A 21,457-nucleotide genomic window follows, 5' to 3' on the forward strand; every position below is an offset into this window, starting at 1 on the left:
TTGTGGTTACAATGGGACCCAAGAACACAGCTATTTTTTTGCTGAATATGTATCAGAGTTCACTTTTATACTGTCATGAAAATGTATATGTTTCTTGAACAGTGACTGAATTTCTCATTTTCAACCCACTTCATTAATCACTACAGTCTCTCATAACCAAACAAAATATTGACTTGTGTTCAGATATGAGTAATGTTTTTTGAAGGACAACATTTATGCCTTTACTTAAAAAGCACCATAAATGTTTTGTACGGTATCCATATATGTATGAGAACTTTTACTGCCAATCTGTTCAAATACAACAAGAAATTATAAGATAATAACATCTAATGCTATGTGCTCTAGTGTTTCACAAAATTGCCTAGCTTTAAGTAGAGCAATAGGTGGTAGTGATGGCTAGTTCATAGTTTCTCACGTATCTCTCACACTACAGCAGTACGAGTTAAATGTCATGTGATTGTTTGGACAAGGTGATTCTGTATAAAGTGCTTCAGCATAGTGAGAAATCTTGAGTATGTTCAAGTGTGATTATCATTTGCCCAACCTACCTTTCAGAATTCTTCAAAATACATTTGCACATAACATCAGTGTCCAAAGCTTCATCTGAAAATGTGAAAAGGCCTACACATCAATTTACATATAAAAATATGATCTCAGCAGAAATTGTTTAATCTGTGAATATAAGATGACCCTGTATTTTTTTATTGATGAACTTGGGAAAAAATCTCAACTTATAGTTGAATAAATACAGTAAATTCTATAAAAGCAAACTATAATGATAGTTAAATAATTACAGAACCAAGGATACATACAAGAGTGTTCTATAAAGAAAACTAAAAGGAAACACACTGAACTTAAATTATTGCAGCAAAGATAAGAAAACTAAGCATGACAGTGTGTTCACATGTATGCCTTGATATTCTCGTGACATCTGTCTTGATATTCTCATACATCCAAGTACAAAACTGTGTCACTGTTACAAACTTTTTCCATCACATTAACTATCTAGCTTTTCCTGTTCACTTAAAAAAGAAATCTAGATAATGCTTCTTTTATTGTATGAACTGTGGTACCAGTTTACCCAAAACCCCATGTCTTCAATTATGAGCACAACTAGAAAAAAAAAAAGAGGAATGAAGGCAGGAGAAGTTACAAAGATAGAATGTAAAGGAAAATGACAGGAGAGGAAATTGTGGGGACAAGGGAGTGGGAAGGATCCATCCAAGTAGATCTCTACATACTATACCAGTCTAATTCTTGTCGTATCCTGAAATGGGGGCTATCCTCACAATAATCTTACTTCCATCCATGAAGGTAATAGATTTTTACCCACCTTACATATGCAGTATCTTGCTGCATCCCTCTACCACATCACATGGGTCATTACCCCTGTGAATGACATGGGTTGAAGGCCTATCCTATACATTCACCTAGCACTCACAGTTCGGTTCAGTCATAGGACTTTCACATGTTATAAAAGATAGCCATTAAGTATACTAGCTGTGATGCGATTACTGGAGCAACAATCGGCCAATCCACAGGAATGTTCACAGATGAAGAATGGGAAACTACAATCTCAACTACCCTGTTGTTGAATATGCTGCACACCACAGCACGGTGAGGTCAAGCACTGCTTCAGTACCCATGTTATATGGGTTTCCTGCTGTCCAGAAGCACTTCCTTTGAATTATGCATGTGGGAACTGTCTTTATTTTCATTACATATTACATTTCTCTTTACTATTTCCATTATATAGGAAGCTCTGTAATTACCACATAGTTCTCTTTCCTATATCCATTGGATAGAAAGCACTGTATTTAAAGATTGGAGACTTGAACATACCTACAGGAGAAGCTCATGGAGACCAAGCAAATGACGAATACCAGGTAAGATTATTAAGCCCAACACTTGTGTGAAGATGATGCCAATGAAAATATGGTAACCATTAAATAATTTTGCATTATACCTTCATGGAACTGAACATACTTTCTAGTTTCAGTATGAAAAATGTGGACTTCAGACTTTAGGGAGACTGTAAGAAGTTTACAAGCAATACAAAAGTTATAAGAGAGAACACTACTCTCATTCTTTTTGCTGTTTTCATGGATGATTTACCTTTAAATCTTATTTTACATGTAGTCAAATATTTATAAGATAAGTTGATAGAATTTACACTGAAGTGTCAAAGAAGCTGGTATAAGAATGCATATGCAAATACAGAGATATGTAAACAGGCAGAGCACGGCGCTGCAGTCAGCAACACCTATGTAAGATGAGAAGTGTATGGCACAGACCTTAGATCGATTTCTGCTGCTATAATGGCAGGTTATCAAGATTTAAGTGAGTCTGAATGTGGAGATATAGTCAGCACATGAGCAATGCGACACAACATCTCCAAGGTAGCGATGAAGTGGGGACTTTCCCAAATAACCATTTCACAAGTGTACCATGAATATTAGGAATCCAGTGAAATATCAAATCTTCAACATTGCTGCAGCTGTAAAAAGATCCTGTAAGAATGGGACCAACAACGATTGAAGAGAATCATTCAACATGACAGAAGTGCAACCCTTCCACAAATTGCTGCAGCTTTCAGTGCTGGGCCATCAACAAATGTCAGTGTGTGAACCATTCAATGAAACATCATCAATATGGGCTTTCAGAGTCAAAGACCCACTCTTGTACCCTTGATAACTGCACGGCACAAAGCTTTACACCTCGCTTGGGCCCGTCGACACTGACATTGGACTGTTGAGTAGTAGTAGAGGGGTGTGGGGGGCGCACGACAGCAAGGTCTTCAGCGCCCGTGCAGTATCATTGTGAGACGGGTGTTTGGACTGTTGATGACTAGAAACATGTTGCCTGGTCAGACGAGTCTCATTTCAAATTGTATCAAGCAGATAGACGTGCATGGGTATGGAGACAACCTCATGAATCCATGCACCCTACGTGTCAGCAGAGGACTGTTCAAGCTGGTGGAGGCTCTGTAATGGTGTGGGGTGTGTTCAGTTGGAGTAATATGGGACCTCTGATAGGTCTAGGTATGACTCTGACAGGTGACATGTATGTAAGCATCCTGTCTGATCACCTGCATCCATTCATGTCCATTGTGTATTCTGATGGACTTGGGCAATTCCAGCAGGACAATGCAACACTCGTCACATCCAGAATTACCACAGAGTGGCTCCAGGAACACTCTTCTGAGTTAAAACACGTCCACTGGCCACCAAACTCCTCAGATATTAACATTATTGAGCATATCTGGGCTGCCTTGCAACATGCTGTTCAGAGGAGATCTCCACCCCCTCACACTCATACAGATTCATGGACAGCCCTGCAGGATTCATGGTGTCAGTTCCCTCCAGCACTACTTCAGATATTAGTCAAGTCCATGCCACATCATGTTGTGGCACTTCTGTGTGCTCGCGGGGGCCCAAAAGATATTAGACATGTGTAGCAGTTTCTTTGGCTCTTCAGTGTATTTTGTATTGCTAATGCCATAAATGGAAGCTGGAGGTAAATTACCTTACCTTAGTAACCAATGACTCCAACGAATTGTTTGAGCTCTTTGGAGATGAGTATATCCTGGCATAATAACATTAATATTATCTTGTGCTTTTTTAGTAAAAGTCTGAAACATAATTACACAAGTAGTTCCAATAAAAATAATTGTTGACTTACTAATGGTGATTTCTGATATTTTGAAAGCTAAACTTTGAGTAAGTTATTGTAAGCAGCCTAAGTGCACCAACACTTTAAGGTCTGTTTGATAGGCAAGTAGACAATTGAAATGAATCTGAGTGAATAACATGTAGGCCCTGCTTACAGATCAGTTTCACTTTTATCAACATCTCTTATTAAGAATTATGGATTGTCAGAATAAATTTTCTCTCTATAGTGGAACATGCATAGATGTGAAATCTACTGGTGGATTAAAACTGTGTGCAGGACTGGAACCCAAAAATGGGACATTTGCCTTCCATAGTGGAGTGCTTTGCAAACTGAGCTATCCAATCACAACTCAGAATCTGCTCTCACAGCATCACTTCTGCTTATATCTCATCTGGTGAAGTTTTGTAGGTAGAAGATGAGTCAATAGGAGAAGTAAAGTTGCAAAGGCAGGTCATGGGTTGTGCTTGCTCACAAAAGCCAAAGGCCCACAGTTCAAATCCAGGACCAGCACATACTTTGAATTTGCCAGGAAGTTTCAAAACAGTGCACACTCAGCAGCACAGTGAAAATTATTTCTGGAAGCAGTCCCCCAGACCATGGTTAAGCCATGTCTCCGCAATATCCTTTCTTCCAGCAGTGTTAATCCCACAAGGTATACAGGATAACTCCTGTAAAGTTTGGAAGCTAAAAGATGTACTGGTGGAAATAAAGCTGTGAGGGCAGTTCATGAGTCATGCTTGGAAAGCTCAGTCAGTAGAGTACTTGAAAGGCAAAGGCCCCAGGTTCAAGTCCTAGACCAATGCACAATTTTAGTTCATAGATTAAAGATGTAGATGTATAAGTAGATAAAAGTGGAAGAACATTGAATAGATGAATAAAAATTTGAGTAACCTATGGGTTGTTACTTTGCAGAATCTAACAACCTACATATATATGAACGATTACTAATGAAGGCTGGTCATTTTCATTTCCATGTTCATTTAAAATATATTTTCATAGTCTGTTGGCATTGTCCAACAGCTCTGGAGGCTTTCAGAAATTAAAAGAAAGCTATTGTGGCAGCAATGATAGATGATAGTCATCTAAGCTACTATTCAAAATACTGAGAGCACTAACATTGTCATGGATTAATGATATGGAGATTTTAGTGTGCATTAAAAATAATGTATAAATTGAAAAAAGAAATTATATGGGAAAGACATGTAATATATTCAGTCAAAATATTAGACTATGGCTGAATTTGCTTTAGAGACCAGCTACTACAAAATTACATCAGTAAAGTAAATTTCATATGGGAATGAAATTGTACAAAGCATTCCCAGAAAATAATACATACAATGTATCTTAATAAATACAAAAGAAATTGTAGATTAGTCACAGTATATGTTCAACACACTAAAACTATCCTGTTAGTGACTAAACTATATATTTGAGTCAACAGTCCAGTATTATGCAATAAAATGTACTACATTTAATTCAATAAGCAAAACAAATAAATAAAATAATAAACTTTCTGTCATTATGAACTGCAATAAGATTAATGGGAGGTACTTATAAAGAACAATCATAACAAAGCAAGGCACATCCAAACTTACCTCTACAAGTTCATAAAATATTTGCTGGAGGTTTTGAATATGAGACAGAAGCCAGAGTTTCATGTCTGTGGCTACTTGATCATTTCGGCTTCTTCCAGTGTGGAGTTTGGATGCAGGTTCACCAATAAGTTCCTGAATGTTAAACAGCATTTGTTACAAAGGCATCAATAATTGTAGTATCCATCTCATAGTCTACACAGATGTGGAAGATTTTAACAAGAACAGATTAATATTCATGTTGGCACATTAGGTAGACACAATAAGTAACTATTCATGAAATGGCCTCTCATCCAAAAAAAGTAGTTGTGATGTGGAAGTATGAGCAATGACAGCTAAATGACAAACTCTTCCATAAGACCCACCGTAACATTCAAGAAAGGATGACCTGCAATGCAACAGAAAAAACAGGAATGAATGACATTCAAAGAGATATGACCTTTGATGCAGCAGAAGAGGACAGGAAGGAAACGTTAGGTGTCAGTTATCCTCACAACTTTTTGTGGATTGTTCAGAGTTTGGAAAAGACAGGACAGAATGGAAGATTCTGTGAGTGAAAATAAAAGACTATAAAAGCAGAGCAGAATGTTTTACATCAGTCAGCAGGACCAATGCAACACCAAAATACACAACACACTAGTTCTTGACAACTATTCATAGATGACAATGCTAAAACACGCAAAAACTGTGGTCAGAGATACAAACTTGTAGGCAACTGGAAAATTACAGTTGGTGTGTTTCTCTTTCTGAGCTATTGCATTTATTGCAGTTCTGTATGTCTGTAATTTTTTGTGCCTAAGGAGTCAAACATGATAGCTTGTGTTCAGAAAACTGGGGCCCATGGTTCTTTCACAAGACAATGTCAAGGAGATAAATTTAGGTAATTATGAAATTTATTCAATATGAGAGAGTAGCCAAGATTTTAACAATAATTAGGAATTTTTTCATGGAAAGAACAATTAATGAACTGCTCTTTCACATTAAGGCTAAATGCAGATCAAAACAGTATGGGATTACATGGCTAGTAACTAAGTAACTCCAAAATTAGACCCAGAGGACCAAATAGTGCCAACTGCCCAGTGTCATCCTCTAACATTTGGTATCATTTGGATTTGATTTGGATGAGTATGGAGTCAGAGCACTATTCTAATAGCCTTTGTCATCTTTCTGGACACTTGAGTCACAGTTTCTCATTCTATTATCTCCTCCTCAGTACACCTTGAAAGCCTGAATGCACCTTGTTCCAGTCCTCCCACCAGAGAAAAATCCTTAACAGGGCTGGAATTAAACTTGGGTCCTTCTAATGGCAGTTGGACATACTGATCACTCATGTTCAGAGACAGAGTTATAGCTAGTAAGTCAAAAATGTGTGGCACCAGATCTTATTTAGCACTGGATGTACACAACAGATTTCCATAAATGGGAAAGAATGAACATCAATCACAGACTCAAACACCTTTTGAACATGCAATCATGAAGCCTATGACACCATTCCACACAGACAAAAGGAATGCAACACCAGATAATTTTCTCACATTCTTGTCCCTGCCCAAAATATTAAAGAGTAAAGATATAAACCTAGAGGATACAGTAAACCATTTGTGAAGAGATATACCAATGTCACTAATAATGTCAAAGGCACCACCACTTGTTTGGCTGTTAGTGGGTATAAATGTTTTGCTACCATTGTGAGGTAGTAATAATTGAATTCGGTGGCCAATGATAAAAGCTTCATCATTTCTGCCAGAGCTGTTAGGTTAGTGGATAAGTTTGTAGTCATTTTGTTTTGCATGTTGATATGCCAGTTGCTATGAGTTTATTTATCAATTGTAATTTTTTTTATTTTTAGTTCACCGTTGCTGTTTGAGTTTACATATTGTCTTTTTGTCATTTGAAGATACTGTGTGGAGCTGAATTCAATAGAGGGGTGACAGCAACAGAAGTGGACAGAAAAATTTGTGCAGTGTATGAGGATAATGCCAAAGGACAGAGCATGGCAAGAAAAGAGTTTTCTCATTTTAAGGGGGATAATTTCGACATTAGTGACTCTCAACATTTAGAAAGACTTTTGGAGTTTGATGAAAATTGTTTGGACATATTAATCCACAATGATCCACATCAGTATACATGAGAACTGGCAAATGTGATGAACTGTGATCATTCCATCATTGTGTGACATTTTAATGCAAAGGCCAAGGCTCAAAACCTAGGTGTATGGGTATTGCACACTCTAAGCCAAAATCAGCAGATGGCCATATGTGAATCTCTGCTCATCAACTGGCTCATGACCAACAGTGCTCATTCCTATCCTGTATCATTACTGGTAATGAGAAATGGTGTCTTTATGCTAACAAAAGGAAAAGAAAGGAATGGTTGAACCCAGACAAAGCAGCAGCCTTCTCCACACAAAGACCATTACATGCCCACAAGAGATAATGTTATTAAACATATAACACATCAGCCTCAGTTGCAAATAGAAACCAGTCTTTACCTAGGTTTCAGCCAAAATAATTTGGCCTTCTTCAGAAGCTATTGACACTAAACTATTGCATGCCAAAATTTGGCCATGTCAAGTATAAAACTATAGCACAATATTACCTAGTCATAAATCTATATTACTTAGCTGAAGAAAAATAGCAGGGCCCACTGCACAGACGTGGTTGGTACGCCGCGAGAGCTGTGCCGGAACTAATTGCAGCAAACAGCTATGTACCAAGCACAGCAGATGGTCATGCACATGCGAGTGTAGAAATATAGATACATAAACAGTAGCTATCTTTATGTTAGGAATTGGATTAATATAACCATGTAAACTGTTGATGGCGTAATCTGTAACCGAACTTACTTCTGAGGAGAAAGAGAATGCTATAAATGGATTCGGAGCCCGTAAGAGAGACTAGCTATTACTCGGCTAAATTATTCCTCAATTTTGAATACATTACTATTCGACTAAAGAAAGTGGATTCAGGCATTGGCAACTACAAAGGCACCGTAACATCAGGGCCGGTGAAGCAAAGGTTGAAAACCTTTGAAAAAGTTCTAATTTCTCAATTGTAACTGGTCATTAAGTAGGTTTTCTTTATCAAGCAGCAGGTGTTTAAAGATTTGCAACTCCTCAAGGAAGTCAAGCTCAGTGCCTTTAACCTCACAATTTAATAGCTCTGTGTTATTTGTTGGATTGGAAGCATGGGCCAATTGAACAAGGTGTTCGGCAAAAGTTGAGCCACGTGTGCCATCTTCACTTTTCGTGGCTATGTGTTCTTTATATTTAGCTGAAAGGGCTCTCCCTGTCTGGCTGATGTAATAACTCAGGCAATCACTACAGGTAATGTATTCAAAATTGAGGAATAATTTTGCCGAGTAATAGCTAGTCTTTCTTATGGGCTCTGAATCCATTTATAGGGTTCTCGTTCTCTTCAGAAGTAAGTTTGGTTACAGATTACATCATTAACGGTTTATATGGTCATTTTAATTCATAAAGGTAGCTACTGTTTATGCATCTATGTGTGTGCATGTGCATGTGCATGTGCATGACCATCTGTGGTGCATGGTGCATAGCTGTTCACTGTGATTAGTTCCGGCGCAGCTCTCGCGGCCTACTGACCTCGTCTGCACAGTGGGGCCTGCTGTTTCTCTTCAGCTAAGTAATGTAGATTTATGACTGGGTACTACTGTGCTATAGTTTTATACTTGACATGGCCAAACTTTGGCATACACTAGTTAATGCCAATAGCTTCTGAAGAAGGCCAGATTATTTTGGCCAAAACCTAGGTAAAGAGTGGTTTCTATTTGCAACTGAGGGTGACGTGTTATATGTTTCATTATCACAGTTGCTGATGGGGCTGCATGATGTTAAAAGATGTTGGAACAATTATGGTGTGGTGTACTACGAATTACTTCCCCGAGGTGTAACCATCACTTCTGACACTTACTGTCAAAAACTGAGACATCTTGCAGATGCAATGCAAGAACAACAGCCAGGAAGACTGTGTGAAGTGATGCTACTCCACAATAATGCCTACCTGCATCCTGCTAGACTGACAAAAAACAGACATGTATGAGTTGGGTTAGGAAGTGATTCCACATCTACTTTACTTAGTTGATCATTCACCCTCGTATTTTCACCTTACTCGCTGTCTATCAAACAGTCTTCGAGGAACTTCCTTTCAGGATGAAAATGCACTCCAAATATGGCTTGATGATTTTTTCGCCTCAAAACTAAGTGATTTCTATACTTGCTGAATCAAAGAGTTACTTACCCCAGCATTGTCATACTGTCATAAATGGTGAAGAATATATTATTGATGACTTAAGTCTCTGTTATGTGTACCTATGTGTTTATTATTATGATAAAGGCTGTTAACTTATGCATCCACCAAGTGTTTTCTGGGAGCTCTATTTTGTTTTGGCTGATGCTTTTGTTTGTTCCTTGCTTAATGTTCTTATTATTTTTGCCTATTCTCAGAATAGTTTTTATGTTTATGTTCATGTGTTCCATTTTTTAGTAACAACTTGGAGGATTTTGCAAAATTTGATGGCAACGGATTACAGTTTGTTGTCTGGATTAAGTGGAGCACATTATTTCTAGCACTATTACTTAAATCCCAGGAGCCATCCATCCCTTATCCTTGCATCTTTTCAATACTACCCTCTTATGTTATAGGGGGGAAATGTACAAGTGCCTTAGAAATACATTTAAGAACAAGTTAAATTTTTACTCGTTACTGTCTGCCTTATAAAAATACTATTTTCCTGTGATCCACACAGTTTGCCATATTGTAGTGTTAACATTTTACTATCATTGTCAGTTAAACCATTTACTGTTGGTTTTACAGCTAAATAATTTTAGGTCCTTGGATCTAAAAATTAATTGTGAATGGCTCTTACACTATGTCCTTAATCCCTGTTAGGAAATTTCATCATGGGAAGTAATCCAAAACTGGGCATCAACAACTTGAAGTGCTCTCTATCAGTGTTATCTTACAGAAAAGCAACATTAAAGTCTTCACAAACAACCATTCTCTGTTTCAGTCTCAATAATCTTATTAAAACAATCTCTAGCTACTTTATAAAACTTCAGACACTTCCAGCTGGTGGGCTGTAAATTGTCAGTACTTAAGCTTGTGTGTTTTCCATTCCATTATTGCAGCCCAGCTTTCAAATAACTGTTCAACACAATATCCGTTTACCTGAAGGGCTTGGCATTTAACTACATATTCTGCATATAACTTTTTTTGCCCCCCCCCATGAACCATGGACCTTGCCGTTGGTGGGGAGGCTTGCGTGCCTCAGCGATACAGATAGCCGTACCGTAGGTGCAACCACAACGGAGGGGTATCTGTTGAGAGGCCAGACAAACGTGTGGTTCCTGAAGAGGGGCAGCAGCCTTTTCAGTAGTTGCAAGGGCAACAGTCTGGATGATTGACTGATCTGGCCTTGTAACAATAACCAAAACGGCATTGCCGTGCCGGTACTGCGAACGGCTGAAAGCAAGGGGAAACTACAGCCGTAATTTTTCCCGAGGGCATGCAGCTTTACTGTATGATTACATGATGATGGCGTCCTCTTGGGTAAAATATTCCAGAGGTAAAATAGTCCCCCATTCGGATCTCCGGGCGGGGACTACTCAAGAGGATGTCGTTATCAGGAGAAAGAAAACTGGTGTTCTACGGATCGGAGCGTGGAATGTCAGATCCCTTAATTGGCCAGGTAGGTTAGAAAATTTAAAAAGGGAAATGGATAGGTTGAAGTTAGATATAGTGGGAATTAGTGAAGTTCGGTGGCAGGAGGAACAAGACTTCTGGTCAGGTGACTACAGGGTTATAAACACAAAATCAAATATGGGTAATGCAGGAGTAGGTTTAATAATGAATAGGAAAATAGGAATGCGGGTAAGCTACTACAAACAGCATAGTGAACGCATTATTGTGGCCAAGATAGATACGAAGCCCACACCTACTACAGTAGTACAAGTTTATATGCCAACTAGCTCTGCAGATGACGAAGAAATTGAAGAAATGTATGATGAAATAAAAGAAATTATTCAGATTGTGAAGGGAGACGAAAATTTAATAGTCATGGGTGACTGGAATTCGAGTGTAGGAAAAGGGAGAGAAGGAAACGTAGTAGGTGAATATGGATTGGGGGACAGAAATGAAAGAGGAAGCCGCCTGGTAGAATTTTGCACAGAGCACAACATAATCATAACTAACACTTGGTTTAAGAACCATGAAAGAAGGTTGTATACATGGAAGAACCCTGGAGATACTAAAAAGTATCAGATAGATTATATAATGGTAAGACAGAGATTTAGGAACCAAGTTTTAAATTGTAAGACATTTCCAGGGGCAGATGTGGACTCTGACCACAATCTATTGGTTATGACCTGTAGATTAAAACTGAAGAAACTGCAAAAAGGTGGGAATTTAAGGAGATGGGACCTGGATAAACTAAAAGAACCAGAGGTTGTACAGAGATTCAGGGAGAGCATAAGGGAGCAATTGACAGGAATGGGGGAAATAAATACAGTAGAAGAAGAATGGGTAGCTTTGAGGGATGAAGTAGTGAAGGCAGCAGAGGATCAAGTAGGTAAAAAGACGAGGGCTAGTAGAAATCCTTGGGTAACAGAAGAAATATTGAATTTAATTGATGAAAGGAGAAAATATAAAAATGCAGTAAGTGAAACAGGCAAAAAGGAATACAAATGTCTCAAAAATGAGATCGACAGGAAGTGCAAAATGGCTAAGCAGGGATGGCTAGAGGACAAATGTAAGGATGTAGAGGCCTATCTCACTAGGGGTAAGATAGATACTGCCTACAGGAAAATTAAAGAGACCTTTGGAGATAAGAGAACGACTTGTATGAATATCAAGAGCTCAGATGGAAACCCAGTTCTAAGCAAAGAAGGGAAAGCAGAAAGGTGGAAGGAGTATATAGAGGGTCTATACAAGGGCGATGTACTTCAGGACAATATTATGGAAATGGAAGAGGATGTAGATGAAGATGAAATGGGAGATATGATACTGCGTGAAGAGTTTGACAGAGCACTGAAAGACCTGAGTCGAAACAAAGCCCCCGGAGTAGACAATATTCCATTGGAACTACTGACGGCCGTGGGAGAGCCAGTCCTGACAAAACTCTACCATCTGGTGAGCAAGATGTATGAAACAGGCGAAATACCCACAGACTTCAAGAAGAATATAATAATTCCAATCCCAAAGAAAGCAGGTGTTGACAGATGTGAAAATTACCGAACTATCAGCTTAATAAGTCACAGCTGCAAAATACTAACACGAATTCTTTACAGACGAATGGAAAAACTAGTAGAAGCCAACCTCAGGGAAGATCAGTTTGGATTCCGTAGAAACACTGGAACACGTGAGGCAATACTGACCTTACGACTTATCTTAGAAGAAAGATTAAGGAAAGGCAAACCTACGTTTCTAGCATTTGTAGACTTAGAGAAAGCTTTTGACAATGTTGACTGGAATACTCTCTTTCAAATTCTAAAGGTGGCAGGGGTAAAATACAGGGAGCGAAAGGCTATTTACAATTTGTACAGAAACCAGATGGCAGTTATAAGAGTCGAGGGACATGAAAGGGAAGCAGTGGTTGGGAAGGGAGTAAGACAGGGTTGTAGCCTCTCCCCGATGTTGTTCAATCTGTATATTGAGCAAGCAGTAAAGGAAACAAAAGAAAAATTCGGAGTAGGTATTAAAATTCATGGAGAAGAAATAAAAACTTTGAGGTTCGCTGATGACATTGTAATTCTGTCAGAGACAGCAAAGGACTTGGAAGAGCAGTTGAACGGAATGGACAGTGTCTTGAAAGGAGGATATAAGATGAACATCAACAAAAGCAAAACAAGGATAATGGAATGTAGTCTAATTAAGACGGGTGATGCTGAGGGAATTAGATTAGGAAATGAGGCACTTAAAGTAGTAAAGGAGTTTTGCTATTTGGGGAGCAAAATAACTGATGATGGTCAAAGTAGAGAGGATATAAAATGTAGGCTGGCAATGGCAAGGAAAGCGTTTCTGAAGAAGAGAAATTTGTTAACATCCAGTATTGATTTAAGTGTCAGGAAGTCATTTCTGAAAGAATTTGTATGGAGTGTAGCCATGTATGGAAGTGAAACATGGACGATAAATAGTTTGGACAAGAAGAGAATAGAAGCTTTCGAAATGTGGTGCTACAGAAGAATGTTGAAGATTAGATGGGTAGATCACATAACTAATGAGGAAGTATTGAATAGGATTGGGGAGAAGAGAAGTTTGTGGCGCAGTTTGACCAGAAGAAGGGATCGGTTGGTAGGACATGTTCTGAGGCATCAAGGGATCACCAATTTAGTATTGGAGGGCAGCGTGGAGGGTAAAAATCGTAGAGGGAGACCAAGAGACGAATACACTAAGCAGATTCAGAAGGATGTAGGTTGCAGTAGGTACTGGGAGATGAAAAAGCTTGCACAGGATAGAGTAGCATGGAGAGCTGCATCAAACCAGTCTCAGGACTGAAGACCACAACAACAACAACTTTTTTTGCATATAATAACTCTAGCTTTATTCTTACTAGATATACAACAATATGATATCCATCAAGATATGTATCCATCAAGATAAATTTGTTCAGTTTCAGTTGTTCTGGCTTAAAGTTCTGATTTGCACACAAAGTTTCCTGACATTAGATCTGTCATTCTGTTTTCCTTTATGGATATGAGACATTCATCCTGTTTTGGTGGAAGACTGAAAATGTTAATTTGCCTGTCCTACAATTTAAACTTTTCACTTTTTACCATTTTTTCTACTTAGTTGAGAGTATTCTGCACTTAGTTTTACATGAATATAAAGTACTTTAAACCTGATAATCTTACCTTCAGCCTCCTTTCAATAGCTGTATGAATGTCTTCATCTGAGCTCTTTATTGTAAACCTACTTTCTTGCCATTCTTTACATATCTGTAAGGAAAAGTATAAATAGAAACATAATTCAAGTGGAGTACTGGAAGTAAAAACCTGTACATGAAATGAAACTGGAGATATCATTCTGTAATTAGTATAAGAATCATATTGTTTTATATTTCATGTTTTTTCATACACAAAATCAATTACATCAATCAAAATATTACACTACCTTGAAATTTTCTTATGCACCAAAGTAGTAAGTACTTTCCAGTGGAGAATACTATACAGAATGTCTTCCATTAAGAACAACATTTACATTTTGTCTTCTTCAACTGCATTTTGATCTTAGACTATTGACAATGAGGCCCTGCTCCATATCAAGTAATAAGTTAAGAGGACCCAACTCAAAGTGTTATACATAACCACTGCTTGCTCCATGATTATCATCATGTTAGAGTCATCCATTGTTCCTATATATCAGTAAATAATATCAGTAATTATAGTTCTAGTAATCCAAAATAATGTGTTACACTAAACTGATATCTTATGTTACAGTCACACTATTTCCATAAACTGTCTGCTTCTCTGTTTATGTGCAGCTATCTGTCTGGTCTTCCACACTGTTACATACAGATTTATGTTGTGTCACATTCTCTGCAAACATTCATCTAATTGTATGTAAATGTCTGCTGCACAACATTGCCTTTCTTGCTCGAACAGTCCACAGGTGTACTGCCAGTCCATAGTGTCCAACGGGCACAATATTTCGGTGATCAGACATGTTGCCATCATCAGGTGCACTCACAAACTAAGCTCCTGAGGGCGAGTGGCCATATTAAATCCCCTACCCTCGCAAGGCATTATCTCTGCAGTCCGCACCCGCGCGTCAGCAGTCGCTGAGATGCTGGCATCACCATCTGTAATGGCACGGTGTAATTGCATCATCTTTTTAAAAAGATGCTCAGCAAAGGAAATGAACAGGTGACTAGGGCAGATGAGTCAATTACACCGATGCCACCATGGACGCCAATGCCAGCACCTCAGCAACTGCTGACGCTCGGGCGCGGACCGCAAAGAGAATACCTCATGAGGGGAGGGAATTTAATATGGCTGCCGGCCCTCAGGAGCGCAGTTCGTCAGTGCACCTGTCGATGGTGACATGTCTGATCATCGAAATATTGTGCCCACTGGACACTATGGACCGGCAGTACACCCATGGACTGTTCGAGCAAGAAATACGCCGGGAGGAACTGAGGAATCACATTATCTTTCTTAATTGCTGTCCATGCTGTTCACTGACTCATACAGACTTACCCACGTATCTGTTCACAGTTATAACATCAAAGCAAAACTTCTTACATTTGCAAAAGATCAGGAAATGTATTAACAAAGAGGAGCTGAAACAACTTCTCTGGTCTGTGATAACCACCAAAGTCTTTTTCTTGTCCTGTCTTATTTATTTATTGTTAATGTACTGCTATCTACAACTATGACATGCAGAAATATGGGAGACATGTTTAGCAGAAATTATTTTTTCTGATGTATATGAGCCTCTTACAGTCACATATGTCATATTGTTTGCTCACATGAAAACATTCTCACCACACCAAAGACAGTTTAACAATTAAAAAAAGAAAGTGATATAACATGCCCTCTTATACAAGTGCAGAAAACTGAATGTTGTGAATGTTGCCATTTATTTCTTTATGCTTTGTGCATGGAATAATACTGCAACTTGTCAAGGAAAAGGTTTCTCCATAAATGCAAAGTTAAGAATCCATAAGAAAGTTTTGGTATTGTAAGGCACTAGGCAGCACAAAGTGAATACTTTCCAAATCAGTAGTAAATTATCAATATCAATGAAGTACTATCTGAAAGAATCTGCATAAATATTCAGTAATATCTTAATAAAATTTAAAAGTGGTACAGAGATTGGCAACATGCTTTACATACTCAGAAATATAAAATTGTGCCCTTCACAAAATGAGAAAACATAGTATCCTATGATTATAATATCAGTGAGTCACAGTTGTAATTGTCCAACTCTTGCAAATATCTGGAAGTAACACTTTGCAGGGATATGAAATGGAATGATCACATAGGTTCAGTTGTGGGTAAAGCCGGTGGCAGACTTGGATTTACTGGTATAATACTGGGGAAGTGCAATCAGTCTACAAAGGAAATTGCTTACAGACTACTTGTGGAATGGTTCTTGAATATTGCTCAAATGTGTTGGACCCATACCAAATAGGATTAACAGAGGATATTGAACGTATATGGAAAAGCGCAGCACATGATCACAGGTTTGTTTGATTCATGGGGGAGTGTCATAGAGATATTGAAGGAACTGAACTGTAAGACTATTGAAGATAGACATAAACTATCCTGAGGAATTCTGTTAACAAAATTTTGGTATCCAGCTTTAAAAATGCCATCCACCTCATGGTGGTTTGCGTAGTATAGATGTAGATATATAGACAGGGCTTCCCACATAAAACCAATATGCCTCATTTACCAGTTCATCACCTTTAATCGAATCACCTGCCAAGTGGCCTGGATGGCCATGAACACCACTTCCAGCATCTCTTATAAACAGGTAATTACATTTTTTTAACATTACTATCATCTATTCTTTTTTAATTAGTTCATATCAGGTGTGAGATACACGGTTTTATATGGGATATCCACATGGTGTGTGTGTGTGTGTGTGTGTGTGTGTGTGTGTGTGTGTGTGTGTGTGTGAGCACGCACGTGAGCATACCTGTTGAAATTGATGTGTGGCTTTTATACAATATGCAATGCTGGTCATTGCAACACCATTAAGATGGCTTGTAACAAATGTCAAATTGGCACAAAGTGTACTATGATCATGGATATGTAAATGATTAGTATTTCATTGCAACAGCATAAAGAAAGTAGGAGTAATTCCATCAACATTCTGTGCAGGAGAAAAGATAGTTCAAACAGGGGAAAAACTCAGATTGAATAATGACAGAATTATGAAAAGGCCAGATTGGTACTTGACATATAGAGGGGATGCTGACTCACAGACGGGCACAACAAAAAGACTGCTAAACATGTGATCATTTGGCCAAATGGCCTTCTTCTAACATAGAAAACACATATGTATTCATGCAAGCACAGCTCACACACACGACTGTTGTCTCTGACCACCAATGCGAAACTACAAACTTGCAGTCTTTTTGTTGTCCCTGTCTGTGAGTCAGCATCTCCTCTGTATGCCAAATAGCAATCTGGCCTTTTCATAATATTGTTATTTGTGAGAATATTGTGTCATACCTCATGCATGAAGGAGAAATTTCTGTCATCATGTATCAGAATTTGGCAGCATCAGGACTGTTGTTTACTGAAACTGCTGTTTGTCATTCTAATGACAACAAATCACAGCACAATCATCTCTGGTTCACATAGCTGGTAATTTCTATAGCAGGCATTACATTTCTGACGTGATAAGACCGAGGGTTACCCAATCTTCAAGATTGTCATGATGCTATCTTTCAACAGGATAATGCAAGACTGCATATTTCCAATGTTATCACAAGTTTCCGCAGCACAGCAAGTGTTCGACCCTTGCCCTGGCCTGCACATTATCCAGGTTGCTTACACACTGAAAATGTCCGGTCATGGGTTGCCAAGCGATTGGCATATCACAGCTTACCAGTCACTATGATTGATGAACCCTGGCATAGATTTGAAGCAGCATGGAATGATGTACCCAAATCCATCATTCCAGGTCAGTTTACCTCAGTTCCCAGTTTTGTTAGAGCCACTGCTGCAGAGGTGGCAGCATGGTGTACCAAATTTTACACCTACAAATTTAATCAAGCATTCTTCCTACTACACTGTGTATTCACGTTAAGTAAAATTTAGTTATTTGCTATACTGTCTGGTATAGCAATTTTGATGGCCAGCAGTATATACTCAAAGATCTTAGCAGTTAATCATTTCTTTAAATTTTTCCATTGCAGTTAGAGGTGAGATTGTGTATGTCATAGAATAAGTGAAAAGTTTAACTCTTAGGGCAAAATTAAATATTTCACTAAGTTAGTAATCACTTGAACATGAAGATGTAACAAATTTCTGAAAGCTCAAGTTTCTACTCTAATCTGACTAATTCTAAATATGAGATATGTCAATTTACAGTTTTTATGATTCTGCATTCTGCATCTTGTATATACTGCCACCTCTGGCAGCGGTGGCTCTATTTATCTCTGATAAGTGTATTTTGTTGTAAATGATCAGATAAAGATTCTTAATATTTGATAAGCATGGAAGTAAATGAATATTTCTTGATATAAAGTTATTTCCTACATGTTATTAGAGAGGGTTGTATAGCTAACAGCTTTATTCTGTAGAGAGATGATGACTACAAAGATTTTCTTCTTCGTATTTTGTTCCTGCTTGTTCTTTGTATTTCTTGCTAGTACTTTCTTTCTTTCTTTCTTTTCAACACTCTCTCTGTCTCTTTTCTCTGGTCGCATACCCACATGTCATAAATACAATCTATCTCAGAAGAATCTAAATTGCTCACATTGTCCGCTTCCTTAGCATAGCAGTAGTGTTATTGCATACCACGTAGGGTGCCCAGGTTTGATTCCCAGCAGGGGACTGGGTGTTGTGTGTCCTTCATCACCATTTTCATCAGCATTGACTTTCAATTTACCAATGTGGCGTCAACTAAAGAACTAAAGAGGACTTGCAATACAGCGGCCAAACTCCCCTGAATGGGGCCTCCCAGTCAACAATGCCATACAATCACTTCATTTGTTTGAGAAACTATTTGTTTGGCATATTAGTGTGCAACTGTCTTTTTATCTTGAATTGGTTCCTTGCCATCTGAATGGTTTCAGCTGAGCTGTCAACTTAGATGCAGTGGATCAGCAGTTTACTGTAGATCTGTTCTTGCACTCCACCAGAAGGCAAAATGAGCTCAGGTCCTATACAGCCTCACATACAGTAACAAACAGAAATTTCCTGAGGGGTAGAAAGAATAAAAACAAATATGTGCAGTCTCAAACATGCCCAACTTTGAAAGAAACCACTATCAATACAGCATACTTGGTAAATGCACAAATTTGTAGGGCCAATCTTGTTTCTGATGTGTCAAATCTCCTACAAACATTTTTATGGCAGAGCTCAAGAATACGTCTGTAGCAGACTGCAAATTCACCATCCTTGAGTTGATGGAATTTGATGAATCTGATCACAATGCAATGGCCGAGTCTAAGGGCAGAAAAGAGGCATGCACTAATAGGCCACACAGATACTTCCTTAAGGTTCATTTACACCTTGCAACTAGTTGCCTTGCAGTTGTAGCTTTCCCCACATGGAAGTAGAGGCATCCAGTGTGAACACAGGTATCAGTGGAATCATTCACACCCAAATACCTACACCTACACATGTGCCTCTACTTGTGTAAGGGCAAGAACAGTGACATTGTGACCAGGCACTAGACACACAGGTGTAAACACAGCTTTAGTAATGGAATCAGTCTTATTTGTTTTGTGTGAAGGTAGCAAATATCCATACATAACTTTGCTGAGGGCTATTAATATTTAATAGGAATCAACAAAAAAACTCTGAGTTATCCACTAAATAACTCCATACATCCCATTAAAAATTCTGAATCTGTGAACCACTGCATCGTTATGAAAGAAATCACCACATGTTTCCAAACTTCTCTTAAATCACAGGGAACAGAAATATTTTGATAAAACAGTTTGAGTATAAAAGATAGTTTTCAAATGGCACCTCAGTACTAAATCACATTTTCATAAACACATAGTAAGTGTCTCAAAGGAAGGGGTGCATGTCTACACCATTTTTTAATCTGATACCTTCAGTCAGTAGAAGTTTTAGCTCTGTAATGATGATGATGATGAACAATAATAATAAAAATAATAATAAAACAAAAGTTAATTTCAACATACTTACAAATTAAAAAACGTTATGTGCCTAATTTAAAAATAAATAAACAAAACGATAATCTCTCAGAAACAATCACCACAATAATATACTGCTTCATATTTTAATCACCTGAAACAATATAACAATTTAAAATGGTACTGGTAAGTATTTAACACTGTGTTAAACAGTGCACTAGGAGAAAAATATGAAAATTTTAGTAGTTAACATAAATTATGTACAGGATGATGTGACAAGGAAACAAATATAGTTACAGCTGAAATTAATTCCAGGCTAATGTACAAATATTTGCACCTACTCACTAAAATCTCTAAACTGAGATAAAAAGAATAAAAACAGAATAAAGCAAGATTAAATGATAATTATTTTATGCCTGACTGAATGGTAATAGTAAATTAATTGGTTACCTCTTGCAGTCCTTTTTTAATCTGGACTTCTTCATCAGCAGATATTAACCCTGCATGTTTTAATGCTTCTGCATATGCCATGCTTCCCTGTAATAAATTGTATTTTATTGATATTCTTCATTTTAAAAATTGTAATAATTTTCCATTACACTTCAAATACTTGATTTACTTTTTCACAATTAAGTGAGCTAAATCACATAAAAGGCAATGACTTACATACTCACATTCCTTTGACAAAAATACAGATGATTGGAGATGAAAGAGGAACAGAGGAAGGAGATGTGAATGAGATATAATACCAAATTCAAACATTTCTTTGTCACAAATGTTGGGATAGGCTGTGAAAGTACAAATACTGTATTTTGTAATGAACCATGTTATAGCAGATGAATATAAATTATTTGCAAATATTATAGTAAGTTCTTTTAACTATATTATGTAGCAAATAAAGTGAATGTACAGTGTTGGAAACTAGGTTCAACATTGATGACAGAGTTACCTTATTATTTATTTATGCTCTACCAAAGACTTTCCTTACCAAGCTTAGATCACCAGATGGCTTCCTTCCATCCTATTCTTTGTGTCATCTGTTCTTTGTTGCTGAGTAATGTTTCAGATATGGTTTTATCATTCTTATTGCCTATTGAAATTTTTCCTTGTGTTTTCCATTTCACTTTTGTCCTTACAACACAATCCTCAAACCTATTATCCTCCTGGCCAGGCTCTGCTAGCCTCTGCCCCACACCCACATCCACAATGCCTCATGACCCTAAATTCACTCATTCCACACTCACACCCTTGTCTCCACAGTCTTATCCTTTCTCTTTAATTGCCAAACCTCCCTATCCAGTCCTCCTCATCACTGTGTACTGTATACAACTATCCTTGCCTGTGGACAGCATAAGTTAACCAATGTCACATTCCTGTGCCTTGCACCTGTT

The 21,457-nt window shown here is 37.9% G+C and overlaps 1 protein-coding gene across 1 annotated transcript in view; it reads right to left on the minus strand.

Annotated features, from left to right (window-relative positions):
* The window catches only part of LOC124613416 (argininosuccinate lyase), a 132,491-nt gene that overhangs the window by 37,880 nt on the left and 73,154 nt on the right, over window positions 1-21,457 (minus strand). Inside the window, exons 4-7 of the mRNA XM_047142122.1 lie at window positions 20,517-20,603; window positions 14,134-14,217; window positions 5,268-5,399; window positions 3,531-3,631 (exon numbers count right to left, since the gene is read on the minus strand). Of these exons, the coding sequence (XP_046998078.1) occupies window positions 3,531-3,631; window positions 5,268-5,399; window positions 14,134-14,217; window positions 20,517-20,603 (404 nt within the window). The remainder of the gene's footprint in view (window positions 1-3,530; window positions 3,632-5,267; window positions 5,400-14,133; window positions 14,218-20,516; window positions 20,604-21,457) is intronic.

Source organism: Schistocerca americana, chromosome 1 (assembly GCF_021461395.2).
Source record: "Schistocerca americana isolate TAMUIC-IGC-003095 chromosome 1, iqSchAmer2.1, whole genome shotgun sequence".
Classification (NCBI taxonomy): Eukaryota; Metazoa; Arthropoda; class Insecta; order Orthoptera; family Acrididae; genus Schistocerca; species Schistocerca americana.